General features: G+C 49.4%; 2 protein-coding genes across 5 annotated transcripts; both read left to right on the forward strand.

Moving 5' to 3' along the window:
• The first annotated feature begins 4,193 nt into the window (after positions 1–4,193).
• Positions 4,194–13,147, forward strand: RAC2 (Rac family small GTPase 2). The gene is made up of 7 exons (XM_027715258.2): positions 4,194–4,406; positions 7,338–7,409; positions 8,598–8,715; positions 10,165–10,227; positions 10,909–11,068; positions 11,981–12,115; positions 12,881–13,147. Exons 1-6 carry the CDS (start codon positions 4,372–4,374, stop codon positions 12,109–12,111), a joined length of 579 nt encoding a protein of 192 aa, XP_027571059.1. The 5' UTR covers positions 4,194–4,371; the 3' UTR covers positions 12,112–12,115; positions 12,881–13,147.
• A 2,697-nt stretch (positions 13,148–15,844) lies between these two features.
• Positions 15,845–22,008, forward strand: SSTR3 (somatostatin receptor 3). 4 transcript variants are annotated; one of them, XM_027715302.2, is made up of 3 exons: positions 15,845–16,284; positions 18,408–18,575; positions 19,365–22,008. In XM_027715302.2, the coding sequence occupies exon 3, from the start codon at positions 19,420–19,422 to the stop codon at positions 20,623–20,625; it is 1,206 nt and encodes a 401-aa protein (XP_027571103.1). In that variant the 5' UTR covers positions 15,845–16,284; positions 18,408–18,575; positions 19,365–19,419; the 3' UTR covers positions 20,626–22,008. The 4 variants fall into 4 exon arrangements, with proteins under 4 accessions (XP_027571103.1, XP_027571099.1, XP_027571102.1 ...); XM_027715301.2 differs by lacking the exon at positions 15,845–16,284 and adding an exon at positions 16,291–16,459; XM_027715298.2 differs by lacking the exon at positions 18,408–18,575.
• The last annotated feature ends 5,767 nt before the right edge of the window (positions 22,009–27,775 follow it).

Raw genomic sequence — 27,775 nt, forward strand, 5'->3', positions numbered from 1 at the left:
CTGCTTTCACTGCTCCAGGTAGGAGAATGGCAGTGGACCTGCTGTTTTGTCCCAAAGCAGAAAGGCTGAGAGCACTCACTCTGGAGATAGAGGAGCCTCCATAACACAGGTATCAGGAATGGACCACCTGTCCTTGATTGCAGTAGGCCTGGTCTCCAGAAAAGCCCATGAGTAAGACAGGTTCAAAACTCAGTAAACACCATTTGCAAGCTGAGTTGCTTATAATGGATGTAAATGTAAATAGTTTGTGTTCAGGATTGGAAACTTCATTCTTTTTCTAAGCTTTTTCTTAACAGAATAAATTTTGGCTAGAGAGGCCTTTGGTATGGCCATGTCAGAAAACAGACCTGGTATGAAACAACTCTGCAACCTCTCTAACAGGGACTGCAGAACATCATCACCCACTTCAGTTATGATCTGAGCTCTGAAGTTAGGGTAGGCTTTTCAAAGAAGTGTGGCAGCCTGAGAAACTGCAGCAGTTGGGGGGGGGGAATTTTGGAAAAGAGAAGTGGCAAAGTAAGAACTAAAAGCAGGGGACAGATGGCATGAAGCTGTGTCAATGGGGAAGTGGGAAGGTGCAGAAAGGGCATATTGCAAGTTTGCAGCCCAGTCAGACTGAAGCAAATTGCTCTTTACCCCGGTGGGGGCTCAACATACAGAGAAAAGTTCTCATGGCCACTCAGGATTGCCTGAGAGAGAGCTCACTTTAAATAAATCCTATCAGGACCCAGGGTAATGAGAATACATGCTGTGACCATGTGCTTTTTTTGCAAAGAAATGAGCCTTGTGCTTCCTCCACGAAAGAATCCTCCCTGCTACTCTGTCTGTGCTGAAGAACAAGCCTCCTGCTCAGTTCCTGCCCTCCTGTGCAGGGCTGTGATGTGCAGACACCATTTCTGAAAGACTCCCTCTTACCCTTTGCCCATAATCCTTGAGGAAGCAGAACACCAGAGAAAGAGAGGGAGAGATAAGTGATCCTCGCTGCTTTAGGTCCTTGTGGGGGGAAAAATGGTATCATACATTTCCTCCCTTGTGACCCAGCTCAGGACCCTGAAAGTCTCTCAGAGCAAAACTATCTCACTGAGCAGTTCTTTCCCGTAAGTGTCTCCCTCAAACTCACTGAAGGGAACAAGAAACCCTAAATGTGTGCCTGCCTTCCCTCAGCCCCACTGCACATACAGAAGGAAACTCATGTGAAGAGCACCTCTTGGTGGTGTAAGAGGACATCAAAGCAGCAGCAACTGATCTGTATGTGCTCATTTTGGGGTTATGTGCCTCCTTCCTGCAGGTTCCTTCTTTTTTCTGCAGCATGTACAAATGAGATATTTTAATGCAGCAGGTGCCAGTGGTTCTCAGAGTGATTACTATATATGCTATTTGAATGTAATATACCATTTTTAATAATTTAAATATAATGGAAAGAAACACCCTAGCAGTTTTTATGTGGATCCCTATTGTCTCCCTACAGAGGCACCAGTGGAGGAAGGATTCCCAGCATAGACCTCTGACTGGACAAGAACTGATTCCATAGCGGTTGCAGGGAATCATCTTCCAAAAGTAATTTGCCCAGAAATGGGTTCTTGCTGGGACTTCCACAGCTCATTGTTGGCCATGCAGAATTTACAGTGTCTTTGACATAAGGTTCACCTGAACAATCCCTCCTACCTGACCAATTTAACTGGTTTTCTTCTTCTCCAGTCCCTTCTACACTGCCAGTCCCATAAGCCCATGTGCTAGACAACAAGGACAAAAGCACACACTGGCATTCAGCAGGTCAGTGGTCCTTGTTTATCCCTGCCACCAGGTCCTATTGGGCCACTGGTCAGTTTTCCATCCAGTCTGCCTTAGCCTGAATCCCATCCCTAGCACTGTCATATGACTTACTCTCTCCCAGGTAAGACTCAATGTATTCTCCAGCTCTCCCCAGCTCTTTTCCCCTCAGTCGCCATCCTTCTCACTCCAGGTGTTCACTCTCTTTTCTTCCCACCTGCTTCCCCCCAGACACGTAAGATTTATTGAAAACCTTCAGAGCAAATATATGGGGAAAAGTGAACTGTTCCTTTGGAGAAGATGATTCCAACTGTAGTATTACGAGAAAGGGGTTAAGTTGCTGAGTGCCTGTTCCAGGCTGCCTGCCCAACCTAGAGTTCCTTGAATCTGCAGATACTCTATCAGCTCCAGCTCCCTGAGCCCTCACTTGTCACCCAGATGTCTCCCACAGAGACCTCTCAATGTGTCTGAGTGCCCAGGGAGTTATAATGGTTGTTCTCCATCCACCAGTAGCATTCTCTAGAACCAGATACACCTGCCTTCTCTTCTGAGTCCCCGTCTCCTGGCCCATTACATTCTGTGTCTGCTTGTCCTTTCCAGCTCCCCTCTGTAACAGCCTTTGTCCCTCTCCCTTATATCCTTTTCTGACCTGTATTCCTGTGGCCTGTTCCTGCTCTCACTTGCAGAAGTGTCATTGGGTTTCCTTCCTCCCCTTTCCCTACCCCCCACAGAGGGAACACCTAGTACAGTTGGTCACTTTGTGCTTCTGAAATAGCCCTAAGACTTGGAAACATTCCATGGTTGAAGATTTCTGGGTTGTGGCCAGTGCTGAGTGACAGATGGGAGAGCTCTCCTCCAGAGCAGGTCAGTCACAATAGCCTCCCATGGCTGCAGCAGCGCAAAGTCCATCAACCTTTGGAGAAATGCTTTTATTCAGAGATCCTTCCTTCAGGAATATCCCAGCTGCAAACTCACTGTTCTTGGTCTTACTGGCCTCCCAACTAAGCCTGGAAATTCTAATTAATTCTGTGCCACCATACCCTATCTTCTATAAAATGCATCTCCTGCCCATCCACTCCTCAGTTCAGGCTGGAGCACACAGATATTCATACATACATGCTTTTCCAGGCTTAATGTTGCATGGAGGAGAAGGAAGGAAGAGGAGGCAGACCCTTATTTCGATAAGGGAAAGGAAGGGGTAGAGCTTCCTGGGATCATTATGCTCTTTGTCTCTTCTTTCTTAGTGTGCTTGCTTCCCTTGATGATTAGCTCTACAAATCTTTTATCTTCTGAGGACAATGAGGACTGCCTTAGAGAGTTGGGGTCGTTCAGCCTGAAGAAGAGAAAGATCTGGGGAGACCTTATTGCAGCCTTTCAATACACTAAGGGGATCTATAAGAAAGACAAGTACAGGCTTTTTGGTAGGGCCTGTAGTGACAGGACAATAGGTTATAGTTTTAAACTAAAAGAGGGTAGATTCAGACTAGATATGAGAAAGAAGTTCTTTTATGTTGAGAGTGGTTAGACACTGGAACAAGTTGCCCAGAGAAGTGGTGGATGCCCCATCCCTGGAAACATTCAAGGTCAGGTTGGACAGGACTCTGAGCAACCTGATCTAGTTGAAGGTGTCCCTGCTCATTGCAGGGGGTTGGATTAGATGGCCTTTAATGGTCCCTTCCAACCCAAACTATTCTATGACAAGAAAGGAGGGGTCTGGCAGAAGTTTCCACTGGCTGCTTTTGCACAGGAGTAGAGGAAAGGTTGGACAGGAGAGACCGGTTTGCAGGGGCTTCTCTCATCCACCGGTATTGGCTCTCACAGTACTGTCAGGGGAGAGAAAACAGTTAATTGCATCCCTTGATGCATTTGCTCACCTTCATGGTGAACACACAGGTTCACACAACACTTCTTTGTACTAGAAGTCTGGGCAGGTGAGAAAGTGAGGGAGTACCTTTTCCCCACAGGAGAGGAGGGATAGAGCAGCCAGCCATATGGTGGCAGTTGCTTCCTAGGGGATGCGTAAATTCCCTGTTCAGCTGTCACAGAGGAATTGTTCCTTGTGATGTTTCGCCCTTGATGCTTAGGGGCCCTGGGAAAACCTGAAAAACCTTCATTAGCCCTCATCACCCCACTACTCCCATTTCAGATGCCCTTCCCTGCTTATATCTCCTCCAAAGTTTGGATAATAAAGGAGGGAAGAGAAAAATCCACCTGTCTGCTTTCTCACCCCACTTCTAACCCTTGTTCAGCTACCCTGGAAAAGCAGTTTGGTGCCCTCAGCCGTTCACTGCAATGAGATGGGAAGAGGTTGTGTGTGAGAACAAAAATTATTACAGTAGTCATCATCCCAGCCATGAAGCCACGCCTGCTCCGCCTTCAGCTAACGGCCTCTGCCACAGAGCTGCCTTGCGGTGGGAGGGGAGGAGGGCCCAGAGGGTGATTGTCGAGTAAAGTTCCCTCTTCCACTTCCTCCCTCCTTGCAACCTGCTATTCACTGCAGCACAAGGGCTGATACCCACATTTGCCCATCTCTCCCTGCTGTTTGCCTCGGCCTGACTTTCCTTTGCCCCGGGCACTGTCCTCCACTACGAGTCCAGAGCCATGCAAGCCATCAAGTGTGTCGTGGTAGGAGACGGGTAGGTACCCTGCGGGTTTGCTGTGGTTGTGGGGAGGGGACAAGGGGCATGAGAAAAAGGTGTCTGCCTCATGAAACTTCCCCAACTTTGCTTCTGACCTCCTGCAGGCTTGCTACTACTTGCTTGCCCCTCCCTCCCCAGGGCAAGGGACTTTCCTCTGGGGAGAGTATGGAAGAGGGCATTTTGAAGGCCATCCTGTCCCATGCACAGGAGGTGATGGTGTTCCTGCCAGATTCAACCTTGTAGGCAGGGGTCAGATTTAAAACCTGAGAGGTGCAAGTGCTGTCCTGCAGGTGAATGGCTCCTTCCTTGAAAGCCATCTGCTCACTGGGAATGACTGGGAGAGGGAATGGCACTATGGTCCTGATGAGATGTCCACCAGGATCAATGTGTTCAGCTTTTCTCAGTGCATAATCTCTCTATTGAGGTATGGTGGAGATTGTTGGCAAGGAGTTTCTGTGGGCACGAGGAGGAGGAGCCCTTTCCACTGAGATAGGCACAAGTACAGGCCACTTTGGGGGTGGGAGGTAACAAAACCTTGCCTTCACATCATGGTGGCTTCACTGCCCATGATTCCTGGAAATGGCCTGATCCAAGCCATCAACAAGTGAAACAGTCATCACTGCTTGGGGCAGGAGGGATGGAGTGGACAGGGCCTCTTCTTGCCCTGTGGGATGAATAGATGTAACAAAGGGAGAAAGTCCACATTCGGGATGGAGTAGCTTAATTCATTTCCCATCTGGAAGCTGGCCAGGCTGTTAACTGGGGCAGCTATAAGGTAGCAAATGAAGAGACATTTGCAGCAGTCCTGCTCCCCACAGTCACTTCCTCCTTCAAAACTCGCCTGGGGAAGAAGTCGTCTGCAAACATAACAGTACATGTCAGACATGTTCTCAGGGGCTTGAGTAAGGGAATGGGGAGAAGGGACAAAGAAAGAGCCCCAAATAAAAAAACTTTACCTCTAAGAAAAGTCCCCTGAAGGCTTCAAACTAGAGCTGGATAAACAACTCCACTGGGCATTTCTCTGTTGCCCTGTTACCCACCCCCCTAGTTTGCCCCTCACATATTTCACCAAATCTGTAGCCTTCCCTCAAGGCAGTATTCCCCTCATATCATGGCTAACCTCACAACATGTCCTGCTCTCAACCCCTCTGACCTCAGTTCCTCTTAAATGTCTTCTGTCCCATCGTTTTGCTTCTCTGTACACCTCTCACCATCTTGCAACACAGCAGTCCAGTCATCCCCCCATTGCTCTGAGCTCTTGGTTCACCACCCCTCACCTCTCCCCCAGCCGTACCAGCCATACCAGCCATTGTTCCCTCTTGCCTCAACCCTACCAACCACATTACTCAGCTAAACCTGCATGTTGCCCCATGGCTGTTGTGCCCCATTGACCCCTCCATCGCACATCGCTGTCCTCTTAACACTCCCTGAGTTCAGTCACAGGAACCTGCAGGTGTCACTAACCTCAGCTCTGTTTTAACCTTCAATCCTTCACTGACCCTTTGTGCTCCTCTCTGTTCAACCACACCAATTCAGAAGCTCCCCCTCTTCCATGACTGACCCACTCACAAGCCCATAGATCTCCTGAAATATCACCTGTAGAGTTTCAACAAGCATCCTTGGCCCTCCCTCAATATCTCTATGATAATAGGGAAGCAATGGAGCTGGGGAAAATGCAGGGACTGAGAGAGGAGGATCTAAGAAATTGGAGTGGCAGGAGGAAGAAACAAATGTCAGAGCACACCAAAGAGCTCAGCTTCTCCTCAGCTGCCCCACAGTCCAGTGACTGAGACAGGTGCCTTGTGACCATAGTGAAGATACCAGCCGTGCCTGTCAAGGGCACACAAAAAGACAGGGCTGCAGCTCTGTGACAGGGACTTTGCAGGTACAGCTGAGATGGTTTCAGCATCCCCAGCAGCAGAATTCCAGCCTTTGCCCCGGGAAAGATATCTCCCACATCCTGTGGCTGTGCTAGCAGAGGCAGGTTGCTCTCATTACCTCCACCTCAAGTGTTCTGTAGCTGAAACATGGCAGGGCTTTCCCAGGCCACACAAACTTGAGAAATAGGATCCCAGCAGGAGAAGGATTTTCTTTCCTGCACCAGTCCTGGCTGCTTTTTTTTCTACCAATTTCTTTTTACTTATTCTTTCGCTCACCACAGTCTTCGCCTTGCTTATGACGACTCCTCCTCCACTTCATAGCCTTATTCCTCCTTATCCCACCAATACTCTCACTCGGTCTGGATTGTGCCGCTACCCTGGCTTATTCGCGCTCCACCCTGCTGCAGCATGGGTGTGTAGGTGGCTAAGGAGAGAGGAAGCACCAGCTTTTAGCTCAGAAACATCAGCAGCAGCCTCTGTCAGCCATGGGGTACAGGCACCTTGCTGGCTGCTTACAGCTGTCTGCGTGGGTGATGCTGCAGCTTACTGTAGCTGGGAAAGACTGAGACATGCCATGGCTAAGTCAGGAAAAGTTGCTACCAGTTCCTGGCCACAAGACCTTCAAAAGCAGGCAGGAGTGCCTGTATCTGAGTGCTGAGGCTGGCTCTGCAGCTTTGTCATGGCACTGAATCAGTGCACCAGCCCTGGTTGTGAGTATACAGCACTGTGCATGCTCTGGAAAATGTGAGGCTCTCACCTCCATCTCAGAGTGGATGTGTTTTAGCTGAGTGATCTCTGTAGTAGACCATAAAAACAAGCCTTCATGCTCAAAGACAACAAACATTTCTGGGTGACATCCTGTCTTTCTTCCTGCTGGTTGTCTAACCTATGGTTACGCGCTGTCTGGTCCTGTGAATGTGTTTCTGCTTCCAGGGGTCGCCTGACAGGACTAGTTTAGAAGTGTGGAAGGATTGCTCCATCTCCATCTCACCCTAGCAAGACTGCCTGCACTGTAACAATTTCCTGCTATTTTTTCTTTCTCTTCCAGAGCTGTGGGAAAAACTTGTCTCCTTATCAGCTACACCACTAATGCATTCCCAGGAGAATACATCCCCACTGTGTGAGTAATGCATAAACAGGTCCTGGAGTGGGTGGGAGGCATGGCAAGCAGGATGCAAAGGAGTGCAGTAACCCTTTGTTGTGTGCTCCATTGGTCACTGTCTCCATGCCAAGCAGAGGAAGGTCTGACAAACCAGCAAGGGGGCTTTACACTTTGGATCTGTTACCTTTCACCAGAAGCATGAGTGACCTCATAAAACGCTGGTATAAATGGAATATTTGGGAGACTCAAGCCAACTCAAGGTCTATCTCCTTGCTAAGTTTACAAGTAGTAGATGGGATCCTGCTAGGCAAAACAAACAGGCACTAGGCTACAGGAATTGGGCTGGATCCAAGAGAATGCAGTTAGATGGACAAGGGTCCCCACTTCCTTCATTGTACAAGGCACTTGCTGTCATTAGAGCAGTCATTGATTTGGTTGGAAAAGACCTCCAAGATCACTAAGTCCAGCCATTAGCCTAGCACTGCCAAGTCCACTACTAAATCATGTCCCTTACAATGTCAGCATACACCATGAACACATTCACAAGGCCTTTGTGCTGGTTCCTTCCTATCACTGGTTTCCCTTGCCTTAGTCTGAAAAAAACCACCAAAGGGACCAGGAAATAAAAATTTCTAAGAACATCTCTATTGTTTTAATGTCCTTTTTTTCCCATTAAGTCTTTAGTCCCAAGTGTACAATCCTGACAGCTGTTCTCAAATATTTCAAGCTGAGTCGTCAAAGAGTAAGGGGACACATTGTCCTCAATTCCAGCAGGGCTGTTCAGGAGTGCAGGGCTCTGGGGGAGCTACAGAGACATGAGTTCTTCACTTTTAAACTAGGTTTAAAACTAGGTTTTAAAGCATAAAAAAAAGAGAATAAAAAAAAGATAGGGGCTTGGTGCAAGGGTAGACATAGTTGTGGGAAGGATATCGGGGAAAGAAAGGGCAAATGAAAGGGTTTGTGGATCTGCATGTAAGGTATCAAAGGTGGAGCTGCAGCCAAGGACCTGTCCAGGACAGCTGAATGATAGGGAGGAGGTTGATGCTGAGTGGGAAATCCATAAGAGGGAGGCTCACAGCATCACTCAGGTGAGCTGAGAAGAGGAATCTCTACCCTTTGCTCCTGAATGTATCTAGTGAACCCCACCTACACTACTGGAGGGGCTCCCTCTTCTCCTGTTTCATGGCCTACGTCTCTGAATTTCAGGTTTGATAACTATTCTGCCAACGTGATGGTTGACAGCAAGCCTGTAAATCTGGGACTATGGGATACTGCTGGACAAGAAGACTATGACAGGCTGAGGCCACTCTCTTACCCGCAGACGGTGGGTCACACTCCATGCCCCTCCTGCCTTCCTCCCTCAGATACACCTCCATTCCTCACTGCAAAAAACAACACGTCCCATGAAACAGTGACAGGACTGTTACTATCTCTGCATTTTTCTGAGAATATCTCTACTGATATACAAGTGCCTTGAAACCCAAAAGTTAAAAGACAGCTAAGGATATTTTGGAGCCTTTATCTAAACTTCATTACTGGTATAACTGAGGAGGAAAAGTGAGACATTCAAAGACACTTTTGAAGCCAGCTGACACTGACTTCAGTGTGGGGCAGATGCCTTACACAGGCCTGGTAAAAAAAAATCTCCTTTTGTAAAGTTAGAGTGGCTTGAGGAATTTAGGAGCTGAGGCAGGATCTTCTCACATTTTTGTGAACCCACTATTCTGGATTCTGCCTTTTAAAAGATATCTGATGTGTGGACACCTGTTTGATCTGCTAATGCCTGGAGCAGAACAAATGGATGCCTCAGATACTGTGTTCACCATTTTTTCATCACACTGACAGAGTGATTTCAGGGTTTAAAGATCATCTTCCCTAGAGAATGTTGTTTCAAGTAGTCGGTTAGCAAGCTCAGAAAGACCCTGCTGCATCAGGTGCTGGTCTGAAGGTTGCCACTGCAATCGAAAAGGTTAGCAATTGAGGCCACTATTTGTTTGGGCTAGGTTCAGTCACCTAAAAATCAGAAACCAGGTATAAGCTGTTTGCTTAAGCTGCTTTCTGCAGTCAGTACAAGCAGGCATAGTTAACAACATGCTCGTACCCGCTCTAGGATGCATCTCAAGGGAAGGTGGGGGAATGGTTCTCCTAGGTTGTTGTCTCTTATGGTTCTAGAAATATGGAAATGGATAGGTGGGTCTGACACCACTGTTCCAGCTAGGTGAAGCTGGATGAAATAATTATTACCTTGATGAGCTGGTTTTGTTTGGTTTGGTTTGGTTATAATGGAAGTCTAAACCCTGCCATGCCATGCCATGTATCTCTTACCTGGAGAACTGAAACTCCACCTCATCTGAGTCCTGCATGTGCACTTTTTGGATTGAGCCTAGCTCTGTCTCAACTGTAGGCAAAATATTATTTTGGCCTGAAAGCTCTCTCGTGTTCTGTGAGAAATGAGCAGGACGCTGTCAGGCCATTTCCCATGAGGATGAGTGTGCCAACCACAAAAACCCCATCCTCATAGCTGACCATTTGGTTCTTCTGATAGTGGTGGCTATGGTTACCGTGAGTCATGGGAGCAAACATCCTTCTCTCCTCCAGCGGCAAGAAGCAGCAGTCAGGACTAGGACTGTGTTACATTGTGAGACAGCTTCCCCTGGCATGACCCTCTGCTGCAGTGGGAGTGTGCTTCCCACACAGATCTTCTCTTCCCTCCCTGACTCCTCATGCCATTCCATGCTCTCATCCTAACTGCACCATGGTTGTATGCCTACAGGATGTCTTCCTGATCTGTTTCTCCCTTGTCAGCCCGGCATCTTATGAAAACGTCCGTGCTAAGGTGAGACAGAGTATCCTGGTCCATCAGGGGGCAAGGGGGATGAGGTTGGTGGTGGTCTTGCAAAGACAGTTGACTGTGGGAAGAGACTACCAATAGGACGTCTAGGTTTAAAGTGGTCATATCTTTTTTCTGTGGGTCAGAAGGAACTAAAATATCGGCCTCCTTCAGACGCCTTTTCTGGTTCACCTCAAAGAAGGTGGCCAATCCTACTAATGAGCTAGTATTCATCTTGCTGGGCTGTTTTGCTGTCAGACCACAGACTTATATTCTGATAGCATCTTTCAACCAAGACTGTCAAAGCACAGACATGCAGGATCAGTCCATAGGGTATGAGAAGCAGGTACCCACAGCCTTTAGATGAGAAGTGAGGGAGTAATGAAGAGGAGAACAGCAGTATCTCCTTCCTACCACTTTCAGGTTCCTCCTGGATGGGAGGGTGAAGGCTAGAGAGCAGATTTTGCTTTTGCTTAACAAAATTTGAGCTCCATGTCAGGTTTTGCCTGAGGATTCAGCAATAGGGAGTGGCCGGGACCAGGTTTTAAGGTCCAACAATATATGTGAGGAAGGACAGGCTGTTAGCTGTCTTGCTGACATTTTTTCTGGAGTGCCTCTTTGTTTCCCTTGTGCATGCCCATATGTATGACCTCTTCTCACATCTTTGCTATTTTGCTCCACTGATAGTGGTTCCCCGAGGTGCGGCACCACTGCCCTAGCACTCCCATCATCCTTGTGGGCACAAAGCTGGATCTTCGTGATGACAAGGACACCATTGAGAAGCTGAAGGAGAAGAAGCTATCCCCCATTACATATCCTCAGGGCCTTGCTCTGGCCAAGGAAATTGGTACGTGTTTGGGGAAACATCTTGAACCTACTGAAAGGAGAGAGACAGAAGATAAGGGCTTCCCCTCAACCTACTAAGGCTTTTGTAGAGGTATCTCACAGTGGAATCTTTGAGAGACACGAGGAGACACATCGAAGGTCATGGGACAAAATGTATTTTGGGAGAATCAGGAAGGACATCTGCTTATTGAGGAAGACTCAATCTGGCAATGTTCCCTCTGGTCACCATCCTCCACATACACACACAAATACACGCTTTTACATTCCCCTCCCCTTTTACTCTGCTACTTCTATCTGGGACAATATTTTTCTGTGAAAGCCACAGCTGCCTTGTGGGCAGAGGCCTCTCCTCTACATCCGGAAAGAGGTAGAAGAGTGAAGTTTTTAGCATCTCAGGAAGAGTTGCAACTGCAACTTCCCCTCTCTGCTTCTGTTCTTCTGGGGCTTATACATGCAGCCCCAGGTATGAGCTACCATTCAGCTCAGGGGCATCAGCTCCCCTCTATACCTCAGAACATGCATAAATGCCTGCTCCTCTCTTCTCAGAGGTGGCACACAGAGGTAGGAGAGAGGGTGGGAAACAGTTTAAGAGAGAAGTTTTCAATCAGGAGTTCAGCAGAGGGGATGTCTGGCCAGGATAACATAGCCAGACAATGGCTCTGGCTACAAAGGTGGAGAATAGGGAAACCTTGGTCTTGTACAGCTGGCAAGCTTTGCCCTAAAGAAAAGACTGTGAGTGAGCAAAGTGTGTCCTGACAATGAGTAATGTCCTTGATCACTTGAAATATATTTATTCAATTCGGGCAAGAGGCGGGTGCCTTGCTTTCTAGCACAAGCAACAGAAACCTGGGTACCCCACTGCCTACCCCAGCTCCCTTCCTCCCCATTACAACACCCGGCTTCCTCCCAACAGACTCTGTGAAATACCTCGAGTGCTCGGCTTTGACGCAGCGCGGCCTCAAGACGGTGTTCGATGAGGCCATCCGAGCAGTCCTCTGTCCACAGCCCACCCGGACAAAGAAACGTGCATGCAGCCTCCTCTAAGCAAGTAAGTCTGACAGGGATTCCAGGGAGCGACACCAGTGACACTTTCCTGTTCCTGGACCTAGATGGTCAGGGCTACTGGGTTCCTGTGACCTGCTGAGCCTGGTGGAATGGGTCATCCTCAAAGAGAGAGAGGGAGACAGCAGTCCTGCTTGGGGAAAGGACAGGACATAGGATGATGGACCCCAGAACAACTTCCCCCTCCTTTCTGTTTGGCTATGGGCAAGTTTGCTCCCATCTCCTGGTGCAGGGCTGCCTAGGATTTTCCAAATTTGTCCTCACAGACAAGAACTGTCTGTCCTTCTGCCAGAGGGAACTACATCCAGGCTGCCCTGGGCATGACCTGCTCTGAGAGCTATGAAGCCGTAGCCTTTGTCTAGAGGAAAGGAAAAAAAAAAGAAAAATAATTAAAAAAAAAGAAAAATCTGTTCCGTATTCATGGCAGCTGCCCAATGGCCCTTCCTCTTACCAAGCCCGGCTCACCTCAAGGGGGTTTTTGTGTTGCCGTTCATTGGCAGGCAGCTTTTCCTCCAGAACTCCTTTACTCCTCATATTGTCCCTAATTGCCCTTCCACTTCAGCTCAAGTCAACAGAGGGAGGAGAGAGGCTTCAGCATGAGAGGCAAAGCTGGCCAAACTTGATGGGAGAGTGGGAGCTTCCTAATTGGAACCCCGCCCCTTCATACTCCCACCATCACCAGGGCAGAGGGAGGGAGGGCAGGAAAATAGTTGAGCTGGTATTAGGAAGTCTGTTGTGTTTTTGGCTATAGATCCTGGCCCCATCCTGACCTCAGGTGCTGCCCAGCACACAGGAGAGTGACGGCTCCAGCTTCCCAGAGCTCAGCACCTTGTGGCGGTCATTGTGCTTTTTTTACTTCTGCCAGCTTGAAAGACTGTTGTGGGTCTGTAGCACTGGTGTGTTAGTTTGCACAACTTCCCCACACTCACCTCACCCCACCTGCTCCTGCCCTTCTTCCTAGGCCCCTGAGGTTACAGCATAGTGAATAAGACCCAATAAACAGACCATATTCTTGCCATGTCTGCGAAGTGTTGCACCACAGGGGGACACAGCCCTGAAGCAGTGAGCAATGGGACAGCTGGGTGGAGGCACCTACCAGCTGTGCCCCTCCTTCAGCAACAACAAGCCAGGCAGAACCACACTGAGCTTCGTGAGCCCCAGCCACTATTCGATGAAGAGACACGGCATGATTCATGCACCAAGTTGCTAAGTTCTCAGCTGAGCCCCCTGTGTTCCTCAGTAAAGTGCAAATATTGTGTGCAGTGGGGTGATTACATCTTCGCTTTTGCCTATCCTCTTCTCAGTCTCCATGTGTCCAAAGGAAGAGTTGTCTCCCCTCCAAGATCCACAGAGGATGGGGTGCAGGCTTTGGGATGGGACACCCGGACCCAGATTCCCCTCTGTGAGGACTGCCCCTGCAGGTTGCTGTGGACATCCTTTCACCAAAACACTGCTGCATTAATCTTCCTGAGCTCACATCCCAAGGAGTCATATCAGTACTAGCATCCACGCATACTGCTAGGCACAGTCAGAAAGAGAATAGGGAGGGGGAGGGCAGGGAAAAAAATTAAAGAGGGAGGAATGAGTCACCAGTCCAGACAAATTGCCTCCAAGACACTAAAATTAAGCTGAAGAGAGTGGTCCCAGAGGTACTATGGATCTGGCAGCTGTGAGCACCTGCCTTCCTGATGCATTGCAGGGACTTGAGAGTAAGTGTTACAGGGTGGCTGCCACTGCCACTGCTTGCAGGAGGGAGGAGGGCTCAGGGTGCAATGATTGGCACTGCAAAATCCTGCAGTCCTAGGAGGGCACAGAGAAACTATGGAGTTGGGCCAGGTTATCATTCCTGGATGCAGCAACACTTCTGAGCTTCAAAGGCTGCTTCCTGCACTGAGGAGGTGCATGGGTAGTGCCAGCTACAACCACCACAGTGAAGCCCCCGAGGTACCCTGCTGCCAGGGAAATTTCTGCAATTTCAATTCATGGTTGGATCTAAATAAGGCAGTTAACTCAGTGATGTGACACATTGCCTACTGATAAAGTCCAGAGCAACCCTGGAGGGCATCCTGTGGCAGTAAGTCCCACAAATATCTGCACTGCACATGGGCTGCTGGATGAATTGCTCAGGACCCATCCAAAGGTAATGTAAATTATGTCAGCATAAGTCCAGATGCACAAAAATTAAGTCTCTGGTATGGGCATATACCTGTGGAAGGGCAAGGGACACAAAGCCCTTGAGAATGGGATCTAATCTCCTTTAAAAATTCTAAGCATTACTCAAACCAATGTATTCCCAGTGGTTTATTACTTCCTCTCTAGTTTTCAAGCCTTGGCTTTTACCTTCTCAATCTGCCTCATCCCCACAAACAGTTTCATGTGCATGAAACAAAATTTATGTATCTTCCTACCTGTGGAGGTGCACAGGCTGAGCTCTCATCCCAACAAAATTTAAGCAGTTTGCACAACCCTGTTAGAGCTGAGAATGGGGCAGGACTTGGAGCACTGGGGAAGCGATCTGGAGACCTGGAATTTGTGATCCTGTGACTGTGTTTACGCTAGCAAGTCCTGCAAGGGTTAGCAGGCCTTTGTAGAGCTCTGCTGTTGTTTGGCTCTGTTTCTTCTAAGACAGGAACTGAGGGGCTCCTGCATGGTGCTACAGATACCTGCTCTGCCATGGCAAAGAAAACCTCTGGGTGCTACCCATGCCATTTTTTCCACAATGAGGCGTCATATCTCTTGTGTGTCTCCAGATAGCATTGTGGTGAAGTTCCGGCCTAAGGCAGCCTGACAGCTTTGAAGTCCTGTACTGCCTTCATCAGCTCACCTATGATCAACACTGGCTGAACATAAAGTTGCTCAAATAGATTTGGAATGCCAGATTAAACCCTGGCTATGTTCTGCTCGCAGAGATACTGCCTTCTTCTGTTAAGGCTGGAATTGGCCCTAGGGGCCTCAAATGCTTGCAACAGCAGTGCCAAATGTCAAGAAGTGGGTGACTGCACAGCACGAACAGTCACTGATGTTGGCTGCAGGGCTGGGAAGGGGGTGAGAATGACAGGAAAGGCCTTTGTGCAGGGAATGGAATGGGAAAATCCTCATGTCCTTCCTGGGAGAACTGCTCAAACAAAGGAGATTAATTTCCTTCCTAAACCCATTTCTTCTGGGTCTACATGTTCCAGCAGAGATGAAATCTAGTAGGAGAGTTCAGGGCTGTTGAACTAGAGCATTTTCCCAATGAAAGTGCAAAAGACAAGAGATTGTTCATGGAGTCAGATAAGGGAAGGAGTTGAAACATACAGCCCCCTATTTGGCTGTCTGCCCTCATCTCCATCCATCTGGAGATGCTCATAGGGCAGAATAGAAGGGACAAGGGTTTGTGTGCTTAACATCTACCTCGATTTCTGAGCATCTTGCCAGCCAGAAGGTTTTGCCGTGTCCCTGCAGCTCTGAGCAACATGAGTCCTGCTTGCACGACCCTCGGAACAGGGAGGCCGTCTCCTGGGTGCCTGCCTAGGGAAGCCGAGTCGAGTCATCCCCTCCTGCACACCACTCTCCCACCACATAGCTGCTCTCTCTATCCCTCTTCTTCCTGTCCCTCTCCCCTACACTGTCTTCAGCTTCTTTTACCGCACTCCTCATTCCTTCATCCTCCCCGTCTTCCACGCTCCTCTATCCTTTTGCTCCTCTCCTTGCACCTCTCTCTCCTCCTATTCTCCATCCCGGTGTCTCCTCCCGCTCCTCGTTCTCCTGCCCTGTCGTCCATCCCCTCCTTCTCCTCCTTCTCCTGCCGGTGTTTCCGTGCGTGGCGCCCATTGGCTGCCGGCACCCGTCCCCCGGTGCCGCCGCTCCGCTCCCTCTGCCCGAGCCCCGCAGATGGCGGGGGCAGCGAGGGGGACAGACCCTCGGGCGTGGGGCTGAGGGACCGCGCAGCCCCGGCCGGCCGCCCGCGGGCACGGCCGTGGGCCCCGCTCCCACGCCAGCCACGGAGTGGGCGATGGGCAAGTGCGGGAAGAAGGACTCGCGTCTCCTGTAGAGCACAGTGGGCGCGTTGCCTCCGGGACCGCTCTGCTCTACCGCTCTAAAGAAAGGGGAAGGGGAAAAACATGACACGGATTCTCCCGGTGAAGCAGAGGAAAATGTACATCCCGACGACATGTAAGTACCCGGCGGCTCTGCCCCCGTTTCCCAGATGACACCCGTGGGCGTGAGTCCATGCAGAAGTTAACTCTGCAGTCCCAGAGAAGGAAACCTGCCGACCTCCCCCCCCCGGCTCCCCACCCTCCAACTCTGCCAGTCCATCCTGGTCCGTACCAGACAGCTCAGCCTCAAGGTGAGACGGCGGAGTCCTGAGCTGGAGTAGGTCCATGGGAAACCGGGGGGGACAGGTGGGGAGGGGGACAAGAGGGGCTGCAGGTTATTGGTCTCTGTGGTCCCTCCCAGCCTCTATTCATGTATTGTAACCAGGTCGAGGCTCAGCTCTGAGCATCCACCTCCTCCTTTCATTCAATGCAGACATATATATATATATAATATATATATATAATTTATTTGGTTTTTTCTAAAGAAAGCAATAGCACCAATTTTCCATCTCTTCCTACCTCTCTGCCTTTCTTCTGCTCTCCGGCTGCATGAGCCAGGTACATTCTGGTAGCACCTGTTAGCAGATCCCAAGCCTCTTGCAACAGGTGCTGTCCACATAAGGGACAGACTCCAAGTGGATGCCAAAACACTATCAGTCTGAGGCCAAGGTTCCTCCCCAGTTCCTACCTATGCTATGTGCTGCCAAAGCAGCCAGCAGAGTAGATCCAAGCTAGATGAGGCACTGGTATCCAGTGATTGTTCTGTCAAACTATCCAGAATGTATGACATGGTGTTTGAGCTGGTGCATAGTACTTAACAAAGTTAGAACGGCAGAGACAGACCATACCTGCTTAAAGTTTCTTCACTGCATCTCTCTGAGCAGGAAAAATGAGTTTATAGAAAATCCATGGGTTTTGCTGCATGCCCTAGCATTTTTGATAGGTTTTCTGGGGCCCTGAAGCTGGGTTTACTGTATTGCTAAACCATAGCCTGAACAACAAGCTTTGAGGTCTGGACCCCAGATACTTCTCCAAATGCTCTTCAGCCCCAGCATCAGAATCTTTATCCCCATTTGGTATTTGGAGGGCTCTCTTTTCAAATGTTTGGCTTTTTTTTTTTTTTAATTCATTTGCATGCAGGAGGAACATCCAAAGGAATTCCTAACTACGTCCTCACCTTTTAGAGGATCATCTTTTTATGAACATACTGTTCTGGCCTCTGCCACCCTTTTCAGGGATCTTTGTACCTAGAGCAGCCATTGCCCTCCTTTTTTCTCCAACAAGTGATTTGTGTCACTAGAACAGTATTGGAAAAAATATCAGAGGAAAGACCCCTCAGTTTACAGTTTCAAACCACTTTCTACTCTGCCCATTCATTACAGCCACTCATGATGTGTGGGACAATCCAGTGCTGCAGGACCCCAGTAGATGGGCTTCTATCAGGACAGTGTGTCACAGCCCAAGGCACCTGCAAATAAAGAAAATTTAAACAATTCCAGTCCTCCAAAGCTCAAATGCTTCAAAGCAGGAAACATTCATGCAATAGCCTGTAGAAATGGCCTTAAGACATAGTTGCCCAACTGTGTTTTTATGGGGCCTACCAGATGAGGTTCCTTCAGTATAAGATTGGATACATCTGTGGAGTTTGTTGGGTTTGCTTGTCTGATATCCAATGAATCCACCTAAAGCTCAGGTCTCCCCCAGTGTTTCCAGAACTTGGTATGACATCTACAAAAAAATAGAATAAAAGCTGTAATATTAAGACATTTGTGAAGGAAGTTGTGATGCCAGCACATTTGGGAGAATAGTCTTTGGAGTGTTTCTGGCCTCCTGAAAGTAGTTAAGATTGGGATTCCTTTCCTTTGAGATTCCCAGTTTTAATTTCAATAGAAAAAGAGCTTCAGAGTCCTAGGAGATTTGTTGAGATGTGTAAAGGTGAACCTCAGGGTCCTTGTTCCCTACTACTAAGTCATCCTCCCTTCCAACAAGCTAATTCATCAGGAGGATGACCCTGTCACTCTACACCTCCAGAAGATTTTACCAGAGCTAGACTGATTCTGAAAGCATCACAAATCTCCCCTGCATAAGGTTTGCCAGGGTATCTCTGGTCTGTAGTATGTGCTGGGATCTGTATTTCACATATCTGGAGCCCTCACAAAAGGCACGTCTGTCCCTTAACTATCTCTTCTCTCCCTGCAGCTTCTCACCCAGTGTCAGCAGCAACCTCATGGCGAATGGAGAACTTGTTTGCTCAAGGCTCTCTCTCTAAGTGAGCCGAGCGCTGTTTCCATGCCAAACCCTGACGTGATGGGCAATTGGGCACCTCAGATTAGGAGGGCTGGGACGCTGCTTTGGTGTTGCAAACAGGTGGGCAGGCAGGGCCTCTGTCATTAGCAGTGTGTTGCAGGGTGCAGAAGGAAACAGAGAGGCAGGGAGAGAGAGAGAGAGAGAGGGAGGGAGACAGAGACAATAAGGCAGAAAATGAGAGAGAGATAAAGAGAGACCTGGACTGATCCCTCTTAGTATACTCAAAATAATCTGGCTCTTCCTTTGCTCTCAAACTGCCATAACACAAAACAGCTACCCTCCAGCTCAGGTGCTGACTTCAGCTTCTACTGAGAGTGAAGGTGCTTTTGCTTCTGCTGGTAGAGCCAACAATAAACTGGCCAGTCCAAAAAGAGTTTCAGAAAGCAAGAGAATACTCAGAGAATGGGGGAGTCAGAACTGGAATGGCTTTGTCACTGGATGCTTTTCCCTCTTTGGTTTCTAAGGTACCTGCCACTCATAAATGAGAATCAGGCCTCTGGTGACCATGTCCTCACTATTGGAGCTATTAGCAGAAAATGAGAAATTTCCTTGCTCTTATCCTAGTCTGTTGTTATTTCCCTAGAGGATCTTTCTGTAGGAGAGACAATCCATTGGCCCACACTGAGCCATATCATTGTTTGTCCCTCCATGCCCACTGTGCCTCACAGGACTAGATGGGTTTGATATTGTCCTAGATTTTCCAGTGGCTGCCAGCATCCACAAACTCACCTTGACTTCCCATGCCTGCCCATATCTAAAACACAGTTAATGTAGTGATTTTATGTGTGGCTTGTTCAGCTGTCATGTCCCCAGTATCAATGTGTTTTTTTCTCCCCCTCTCATTTCCAGATTGCTAACTGATCCTGCGAGGACACTGCCCCCTGCCCTCTTCTCTGCCTCTGCTATGAACACTTCTGCTTTCAGCCTCCCCACACCGGCAGTGTCGGAGGAGGGGAATGCCTCTAGCAGCTGGGAAGGCTTCACCACCCCCAACAGCTCCACCACTGTCAGCCCTGGTGTAGTTGTCAGCGGTGTCCTCATCCCTGTGGTCTACCTCATTGTCTGTGTGGTGGGGCTGGCTGGAAATTCTCTGGTCATTTATGTGGTCCTGCGGCACTCTGTGAGTGAGTCGGTGACCAACGTCTACATCCTGAACCTGGCCCTAGCTGATGAGCTCTTCATGCTGGGCCTGCCATTCCTGGCTGCGCAAAATGCCCTCTCCTACTGGCCGTTTGGTTCTTTCATGTGCCGCCTGGTGATGGCCGTGGATGCCATCAACCAGTTCACCAGCATCTTCTGCCTGACGGTGATGAGTGTTGATCGCTACTTGGCAGTGGTCCACCCAGGGAAGTCCTCCAAATGGCGGACAGCACGAGTGGCCAAGGCTGTGAGTGCAACGGTGTGGGTGCTGTCTTCAATAGTGGTGCTGCCCGTGGTTGTCTTCTCAGACGTCCCTTTCGGGATGAGTACGTGCCACATCCAGTGGCCAGAGCCAGCCTCGGTGTGGAGAGCTGGCTTCATCATCTACACTGCTACGCTGGGCTTCTTTGGACCACTGCTGGTGATTTGTCTCTGCTATCTTCTGATTGTTGTGAAGGTTCGTTCCTCTGGCAGGCGGGTGAGGGCTCTGTCCTCCAAGCACAAGCTTTCAGAGCGCAGAGTGACCCGCATGGTGGTGACTGTTGTGGCTGTCTTCGTCCTTTGCTGGCTCCCCTTCTATGTCCTCAACATAATCAATGTTGTTTGCCCACTGCCAGAGGAGCCGTCCCTCTTTGGTGTCTACTTCCTTGTGGTGGTGCTGCCGTATGCCAATAGCTGTGCCAATCCTATCATCTATGGCTTCCTCTCCTACCGCTTCAAGCAGGGCTTCCAGAGGGCCATCTTCAGGCCATCCCGCCGAGTCCAGAGCCAGGAGGTGCCAGCAGGCCCCCCAGAGAAGACCGATGATGAAGGGGAAGAGGGCGAGATCAGCAAGATCACCCAGAATGGAAATGGCAGGCAGGAGCGCCCTCTAAGCGGTGAAGAAGGAGAGAGCAATGAGCAAAAACCACTCCCTGAGCAGCCTGTGGGATGTGAAAAGAGCAACAAGTTGCATGTCAGTTATTTGTGATGAAAGGGATGGTGTAGGGGAAAGAGACATTGGAATATGAGGTCCCCTTCACCTTATCTGCTTTTCAACCTCAAAGGCAATGGGAGACAAAGGCATATTAAAGTCCAAGAGTCTGTTTAAAGATGAAGAGGGCTCCATGAACTTGTAGAAAAAACAAGACATTTTTCTTGGCTTTGGAAAAGACACCTGAGGTTTATGTGGTACTGGGTAAAGAATGGACTGCATCCAGGGGGAGCTGAAGAGGTGCTGGGCACTGACAATACAGAGAGAGCAAGATCAGCCCTAGATTGCATGATCTGTCCTTAAATGACTCAGCTGTGGAGGGCATCAGCTGCCATCTGACTGTAGCATGTCAAGGAAGTTCCCAAATGGCATATACTACACGTAGGCATCCCAGTGCCTTGATTATCCTCCTTACAAACACAAGAAGTGGTTTACCCTGAAAGACAAACAGGGAGGAAAAATGTCTGCAGCAAAGACATACCAGCCAGTTGCATGCATGGCTGACCCCTCTCTAGCTCTTAAAAATGCCTTGGGGACAGATTTCCTGCCCATGCTGGTCATGGCTGGAGACTACTAATTGCTCAAAACCTCCTCTTTCTTTTTAAGGCTCTCATGGACTCTGGGCAGGCTGATGGGACTTACCTGGGAGAAAAAAATGGAACATTTCTTTCCTGCATCTCACATTCTTCAGGGTTTTCCTGGTGCCTCTGCACCCCGGTGGGAGGTGTAACAAAGGTAGAGAAAAAGACAATGCGACATGAATCAGAGGCAGTGTTTCTTACAAGCTGAAATGCCCTTTCCCTTTTCCTCTCCCTAAGCCTTACTGTAAATAAAAAAAAAAGCCTTTGGACATAAAAGGCCAACAGGACAGAAACGTTCTGTGTGTTTAGGGGAGGGGGGTGCTACAGATTTGGCTCTCCTGAGAATATACATTGTCTTTGGGTTGAGTTGATCTCTGTATGGAGTACTGTTTGGCTGATACAAGAGATCAAGGCATCTATCAGTACAGGATGGGGGCAGGAAGCAGAGGGAGGTCAGGGGATCTCCAGTGTGTAAGAGCTATGGTTGCAGAGAGTCTGGGCAATACTAGGAACTGATTCATCTTGTGGGAAATGGTATTTAGTTCAGGATGGTGAAGAAATGATGTTCATGTGTTTGCATGTGCACAAAGATTGTCATATGCAAAAGTTTATTCCCTGGACTGTACATGTCTGAGAACGGCTGCAGAGGATGGGAGACAGAGGAGTCAGACTGGTGGGAGATGTGTGTGGGTTGGGCACTGATGCTAATCTGTGTGGTGTAGGTAAATGTGTACAGGCATACATAAGGGGGTATGCATGTGTATAAGTGTATACAAACACAGATGGGGGAATGTGTTAATGTAATTGTGGAATGTTTCAGTGCAGGTATAGTTTTGCAGGCATGCAAGTATTTATGGAAATGGGTGTGCGCATGTGAATGCTTGGGTAAGAGTGTGAGAATATGTGTGTTGAGTTGGACCAGTGCTTGCTCCTGTGCATTGGTTGTTGGAGGGAAGCTGTAGTGGGTCCATGTGAACATGTAGGTTAGAACAGCAGCAATGTACAAGGGTGGGTGGGATGAAGGTCTCCTTCTTTGCTTTGGCTTCATTCCTCCCACACCTTTAACTTCTCCATGAATACTACTGCTAAGTTACAGCCACCAAAATGGTCCTCATACCAGAGCCCTTGGTTATATTTGGGCACTTTTGTCTACAAATAATTTTGAGAAATGGGAAGGAGGCACGCACCAGAAGGAGACGTGTCTCCCTGAGGTCAGGAGATGTTGGAGGAGGTAGTCTATGGAGAGTCAGTTATGAGAGTTGGCTGAGTGATAGAAAGATGTCTCATGGGTCACTTGAGAGAAGGCAAGAGAAGTGAAGGGGTGGCATGGGAACAGGTGTGCTTGGACAGAAGCCAAAAGCCCTGGGCTGGGCAGCAGAACAAGCTGCAGCAGCTGAGGACGGTGGCAACAGAACCACTTTATGAGGAAGCAGGAGTCAAAGTCACATAAAGGCAATGTGAGAAGTGAAGGCCTGGCAGGCACTAGAGGAACTGCAGTGCGGGGCACCTGAGTTCAGGAAAGGACTGTCACAGGGCATGAGGAGAAGAGACATCTCCTAGCCATGTTAGCTCAGGAAGGCAGAGAAGGGACTGCAAACACAACCAAAGACATTCAGCTGTGCGCTCAGCCACGGGTACTGCCATCACCTCCACGAGAAAGGAGGAAACCTACATCCTCATGTTTCCTCTTTAAGCCTGGAACACCAAGCTGCAGGCTCAGCCTGCAGGCTCAGCCTGAGTAGCTGAGCTACCAGTGATACCATACAGCAATTGCTTAGCTCCTCTTACAAAGTGCTACTTGCCCCCTGAGCATGGGCCATCACCCAGGAGTGCGGGCTCAACTCACAGGGAAAAAAAAGTGCTTGATAGCCAGATTCTATCCTCTGCTACCTCTTTACATCTCCTCCTCCTTCCATCCATGCATCAGGTTCCCACACTGAGGGCCCCAGTGAGAAAGGCAGCTAAACTATTCATGGGCGTGGGATACAATCTGTTGAACTAAAAAAAGCCTCTGTTTTATTTTCTTGGGGAGCTCCCGCAACATCTATTGGATGAAGCACAATCAAGCAATCCTAGCAGACTGAGGATGGACTGCCAAAGCTTCTGCCTCTGTAAGGGGCAACAAGCAATAGGAAGAGTAAAAGGTCTGACTACCAAGTGGTCAGACAGATGGACAACACAGAACTTTAAACAGGGATCTGCGTTGCTCCTCTTGCAATGAGGAGCAGAGCAAGGTGAATGCTGGACTCCACTGGCACAGCAATCCCTGTAGAATAGAGGAAAAATGGTATTATCTGGGGAGCTTGTAGCACTGTGTTTGATGACCAGGCATTGAAGAAGGCATGTGACAGTGACTGAGGACCTTGTAGCAGGCAGCTCAAGTGGGTGGGGGGCAGATAAAGGGTGGGTTTCCTTATCCATGGAGTGGCTATCCAGCTGCTGTGGGGAGATGGGGGAGTTCCCCAGCTGCCAACACACTTAACAGAGACAGTCTCCTTCACCAAATCAGGATGAGACTTCATTTCACACGCCTTTGCAGCTCCATCTGCTGTAAATCACCATTCAAGAAACTCCATCGACTGGTTGGCTTCTTAAAATACTGACATCCCTTAGAGCCCAAGCACTGCAATGCCAGCACCAAGCAATTGTGCCAAGGAGACATTATTTTGATACACAGAATCCGAGCCCCCACCAAGGCAGCTCTGCAGGGGAGCCTGCTGGGGAAAACAAGATACGTTCCAGGGAGACCTGCAAAAAAACCTGAGGTTTAAATAGGAGTTTAAAAGAAAAGAAACAAGCATCATATTTTTCTGTCTTGTGTTTTCTTCGCCCCCCTATGCTGCATCCTATTTTGCGGTGACAAATTGCTGAAAAAAAAATGAAGATGAACAGAAAATAAGACTGGAGGAGGGGAAAAAAAAAGGGGGCTTTTTTTGTCCAAAATTCATGAGGAGAAAACAAATGCTACAAAATTCTGCAGAATATCACCACTGATTAAAAGGCTGTTTTTCATAGGAACAGGCGTTTGGAATGATGGACAGTACCCTGCTGCCTTCTGACCCCTGCTCTCTCCTCATCTCTGTCTCCCTGTTGGTGAATCCCCAGCTTTTCCTGTAGTAATAGCATTAATCTGACTGCCTCTGTGATCCCTCTCTCTCCTTAACGATGGTGCAGTTGACTCCAGGCAACCCAGAGGCCACAGGGACCATGCGCAGTGGCTAAGTGAAATTCTGGACATGTTCAGGGGAATTTTTTCCAGTCAGATATGGAAATGGAGTTTACTATTCTGAGTGCAGAGACACAGAGGTAAGGGCTCCATCAAGCCCTGTGTTGCACAAAAGATTTTATTCTTGTCACGTAGCGATCGGAGCTGCAAGACCAGAAAGGGCCGCAATGATTTCAGCAGCATTGTGCAATGCCTCCTCCCAGTAAACGTGTGATCATAAATGGGGGGTTAGAGACACAGGGAACGTGTTGTGTCAGCTGCTCAGAGAGTTCGCATGCACACGTCAGAGTGCACAAGAGCAGATACAGAGAGGCATTCCTATCTGTTGTGCATGCGTGCATACAAATGTGTTTACGTGATTGCATGCCTGTATGTGTGGCTACCTGCAACTGCGTGAATGTGTATAAATATATGTACATATTCGTGTTCTGTGGGTACACTGATTCAAGGGCATATAGATGTATGTATGAGACCACATGTGGCCACCCGCACAGACGCACACATACCCAGACACGCACGTATCTCTTGGCCTAAGCATGAACGCCAAGAATGCAGCACACGCACCTTAATGCACATAGCCCAGGCATGGGCTCAAACTGGGAGATGACATCTGGACCTTCCAAATGACCTTCCCCCCACACATACCCACCCACCATACCTGCAAACCCAAGTACACAATGGTGGTCCGCGGCAGCTTTGGACCCACTTAGTGTGACCCTTCTGCTCTGCGATGGATCTTCAGGAGAGAATCTGGAAGGGCAGTGAAAGGCGATGGCTGAGGGGTTTCAGTGTGGAGAAGTGAGGGTGCATTCCAGGCTGTTACCAACACAGCCCACACTTATGTCATTTGGAGCTGTTGTTAGGGAGCCACTGTATTTGTCATCAGCAGGGAATCACAGCAGCTCGGATCAGGCAACAGCAAAACGGTCCAGGCCACATTCTGATTCAGCTGTTCTACACGGATACGGAACAAGGGGGTGGAGGGGGCAGGAAGCAGTTAATCCGTTGTTGGAATAGGGTAGCCTGTAGAGGTGGGGAGATAAAAGAAATGGAAACACCTTTGAAGAGAAGATTCTCCTGGCTCTCCTGAGGATCCAACAGAGAATTGAAATGCTTTATCTGCTCGAACGAGTGGAAAATATGCAAATATTTGCTCATGAAAAATTGCTGGTTTTTGCCTTCCCAAGCATAAAATATGCAAACGCCACGCACACCGCAGCCGGCTCACGCAGATCTCACACTCACCACGTCACGCACAAACAGGCACACACGCATTCCCAGTACGTCAATGCAGCCAGCCAAAGACACGTGCCTGGGCTGCAGCACGCAGCCTTCCCTACATGACAAACAAGGCCGCGGGGCACGGAAATACGGCTGCCTTGACCGACAAACTGAGCCTCCGCGGGCTGTGCCCCCACCGCGGCTCCCTGGAACCACCGCGGAACCACCAACCGGAGCGGAGGAGCGCGAGAGGCCATCCCGGTCCCGACTACCGTCGGGGACTCGGGACACCCGCGGGCGGGACCCCAGACGGACGGGAGGGGCGGGGGTGGTGCCGAGCGGGCGGGCGGGAGCAGGCGGGGATGAGAGCGCTGCGCGGTGCGTCCTGCAGAGGGGTGTCCGTGCCCGGAGGGGGACGGAGATGCAGGGAGACGGAGAACGCGGCAGGACTCCTGCCCTGGTAGCTGGTGTCAGGACCAGGCTCAGGACAGGGCTACCAAGCGGCGGTGGAGCCCCTCCGTGCCAAACCCCCGCTATCGAGGGGGACATGTGCGAGCACGAGAGGTGTGCGCTCGCAGCCCTGAGAGCCAGCCGTATCCTGGGCTGCGCCAAAAGAAACGTGGCCAGCGGGTCGAGGGAGGTGACCCTGCCCCTCTACTCCTCTCTGGTGAGACCCCACCTGTAGTACTGCGTCCAGCCCTGGGGCCTCCAACAAAAGAAAGGTGTGGACCTCTTGGATCGGATCCAGAGGAGAGCAATGAGGAAAATCAGAGGGCTGGAGCACCTTTCCTATGAAAACATGCTAAGAGAAGAAAAGGCTCTGGGGAGACCTTATAGCCCCTTCCAGTACCTACAGGGAGCCTACAGGAGAGTTGGAGAGGAACTTTTCACAAGGACATGTAGTGAGGGGACAAAGGGGAATGGGTTTAAACTGGAAGAGGGTAGGTTTAGATTAGAGATTAGGAAAATGTGAGGGTGGCGAGGCACTGGAACAAGGTGCCCAGAGAAGTTGTGGCTGCCCCATCCCTGGCAGTGTTCTAGGCCAGGCTGGATAGAGCTTTGATCAATCTAGTCTAGTGGAAAGTGTCCCTGCCCATGGCAGGGGAGTTGGAATTAGATGACCTTGAAGGTCCCTTCCAACCCAAGCAATCCTGTGATTCTATGATTCTATGGTGTCAGTGTGGTTCCCTTAGTGGAAAGTACCTGTCACAGATCCAAGAGTTTCTGTGAGCTCTTAAACACCAGCTTCTTTCCCCGTCTACCTGTCCACCTATGCCACTCCATCTCCACTGCCCCAACATCCCGCCACAAAGTGTTTGCTTCTTTGGTGAGAAAGCTCATGGGTACCACTGAAGAAAGTTTTCTTGCCTAACCACCATTCACCTTTCTCAGCACTCCTCATGAGAGTTGTTATGCCCCCAGTAGTGGTCTGCTGTCGATAACTGATCAGGGCAGGACTAGGAGTGTGTACAGAAGATGACAGCACAGGAGTAAATACTTCTGGGCCTACACAGGAGCGGATGGGAGGAGGAAGCATTCAGATGCACTCAGATGCATAGAAGCAGAAGGCAGTAGGCTTGGCTGAAGGTTATTTTTAAGAACTGGTTCAAACAGCCTGCAGTGTCACTTGGTATCTCCTACCCAGCCAAACTGCTGGCTCTAGACGTTCACAAGGCAGCAAAGTCTTTCTGGTTGCAGTAGGGTTAGTCCTTGTAGTCATATGCCAGAGTTTGGGGTGAATACCACAATGGTTTCTTGTCTCGGTGGTCTCACAGGCAGAGTCACAAGGCGGGGGTAAGAAGTGGGACACTCAAGCTGGAAAAGCTACTGATGGGGAAAGGGGCAGCCAGGATGATACACCTTTACTGTGAGACATCTCCAACTGATGCAGCTTGTCAGCCACTGTCTGATACACTGCTCAGCTGTGGCTGGCAGACACACAGTGTCTCGGACTGGCTGTGGGGGCACTGGTGGGAGACGAGCTCATGCTTTCATGCTCATTAACAGAGACTATCAGGTCTAGAAACAGCTTTGCTCAAGTACTGAGTCCAGATGAAGGGCTCTTCCAGCTGCTCCTCAGCCACGTGGCATTTCAGCAATGCACAGTGAAAAAAAAAAA

This window comes from Pipra filicauda, unplaced genomic scaffold, assembly GCF_003945595.2.
Source record: "Pipra filicauda isolate LSUMZ 115617 unplaced genomic scaffold, ASM394559v2 scaffold262_size1072369_pilon, whole genome shotgun sequence".
Taxonomy (NCBI): domain Eukaryota; kingdom Metazoa; phylum Chordata; class Aves; order Passeriformes; family Pipridae; genus Pipra; species Pipra filicauda.

What these genes read in the sequence shown, in the direction of transcription:
- SSTR3 (XM_027715302.2), top strand. Translation starts at nt 19,420, where the DNA reads ATGAACACTTCTGCTTTCAGCCTCCCCACACCGGCAGTGTCGGAGGAG.
- RAC2 (XM_027715258.2), top strand. Translation starts at nt 4,372, where the DNA reads ATGCAAGCCATCAAGTGTGTCGTGGTAGGAGACGG. An exon ending in ATGAAAACGTCCGTGCTAAG is followed by an intron (nt 10,228 to 10,908) that starts GTGAGACAGAGT and finishes CTCCACTGATAG; the next exon opens with TGGTTCCCCGAGGTGCGGCA. An exon ending in TGCTCTGGCCAAGGAAATTG is followed by an intron (nt 11,069 to 11,980) that starts GTACGTGTTTGG and finishes TCCTCCCAACAG; the next exon opens with ACTCTGTGAAATACCTCGAG.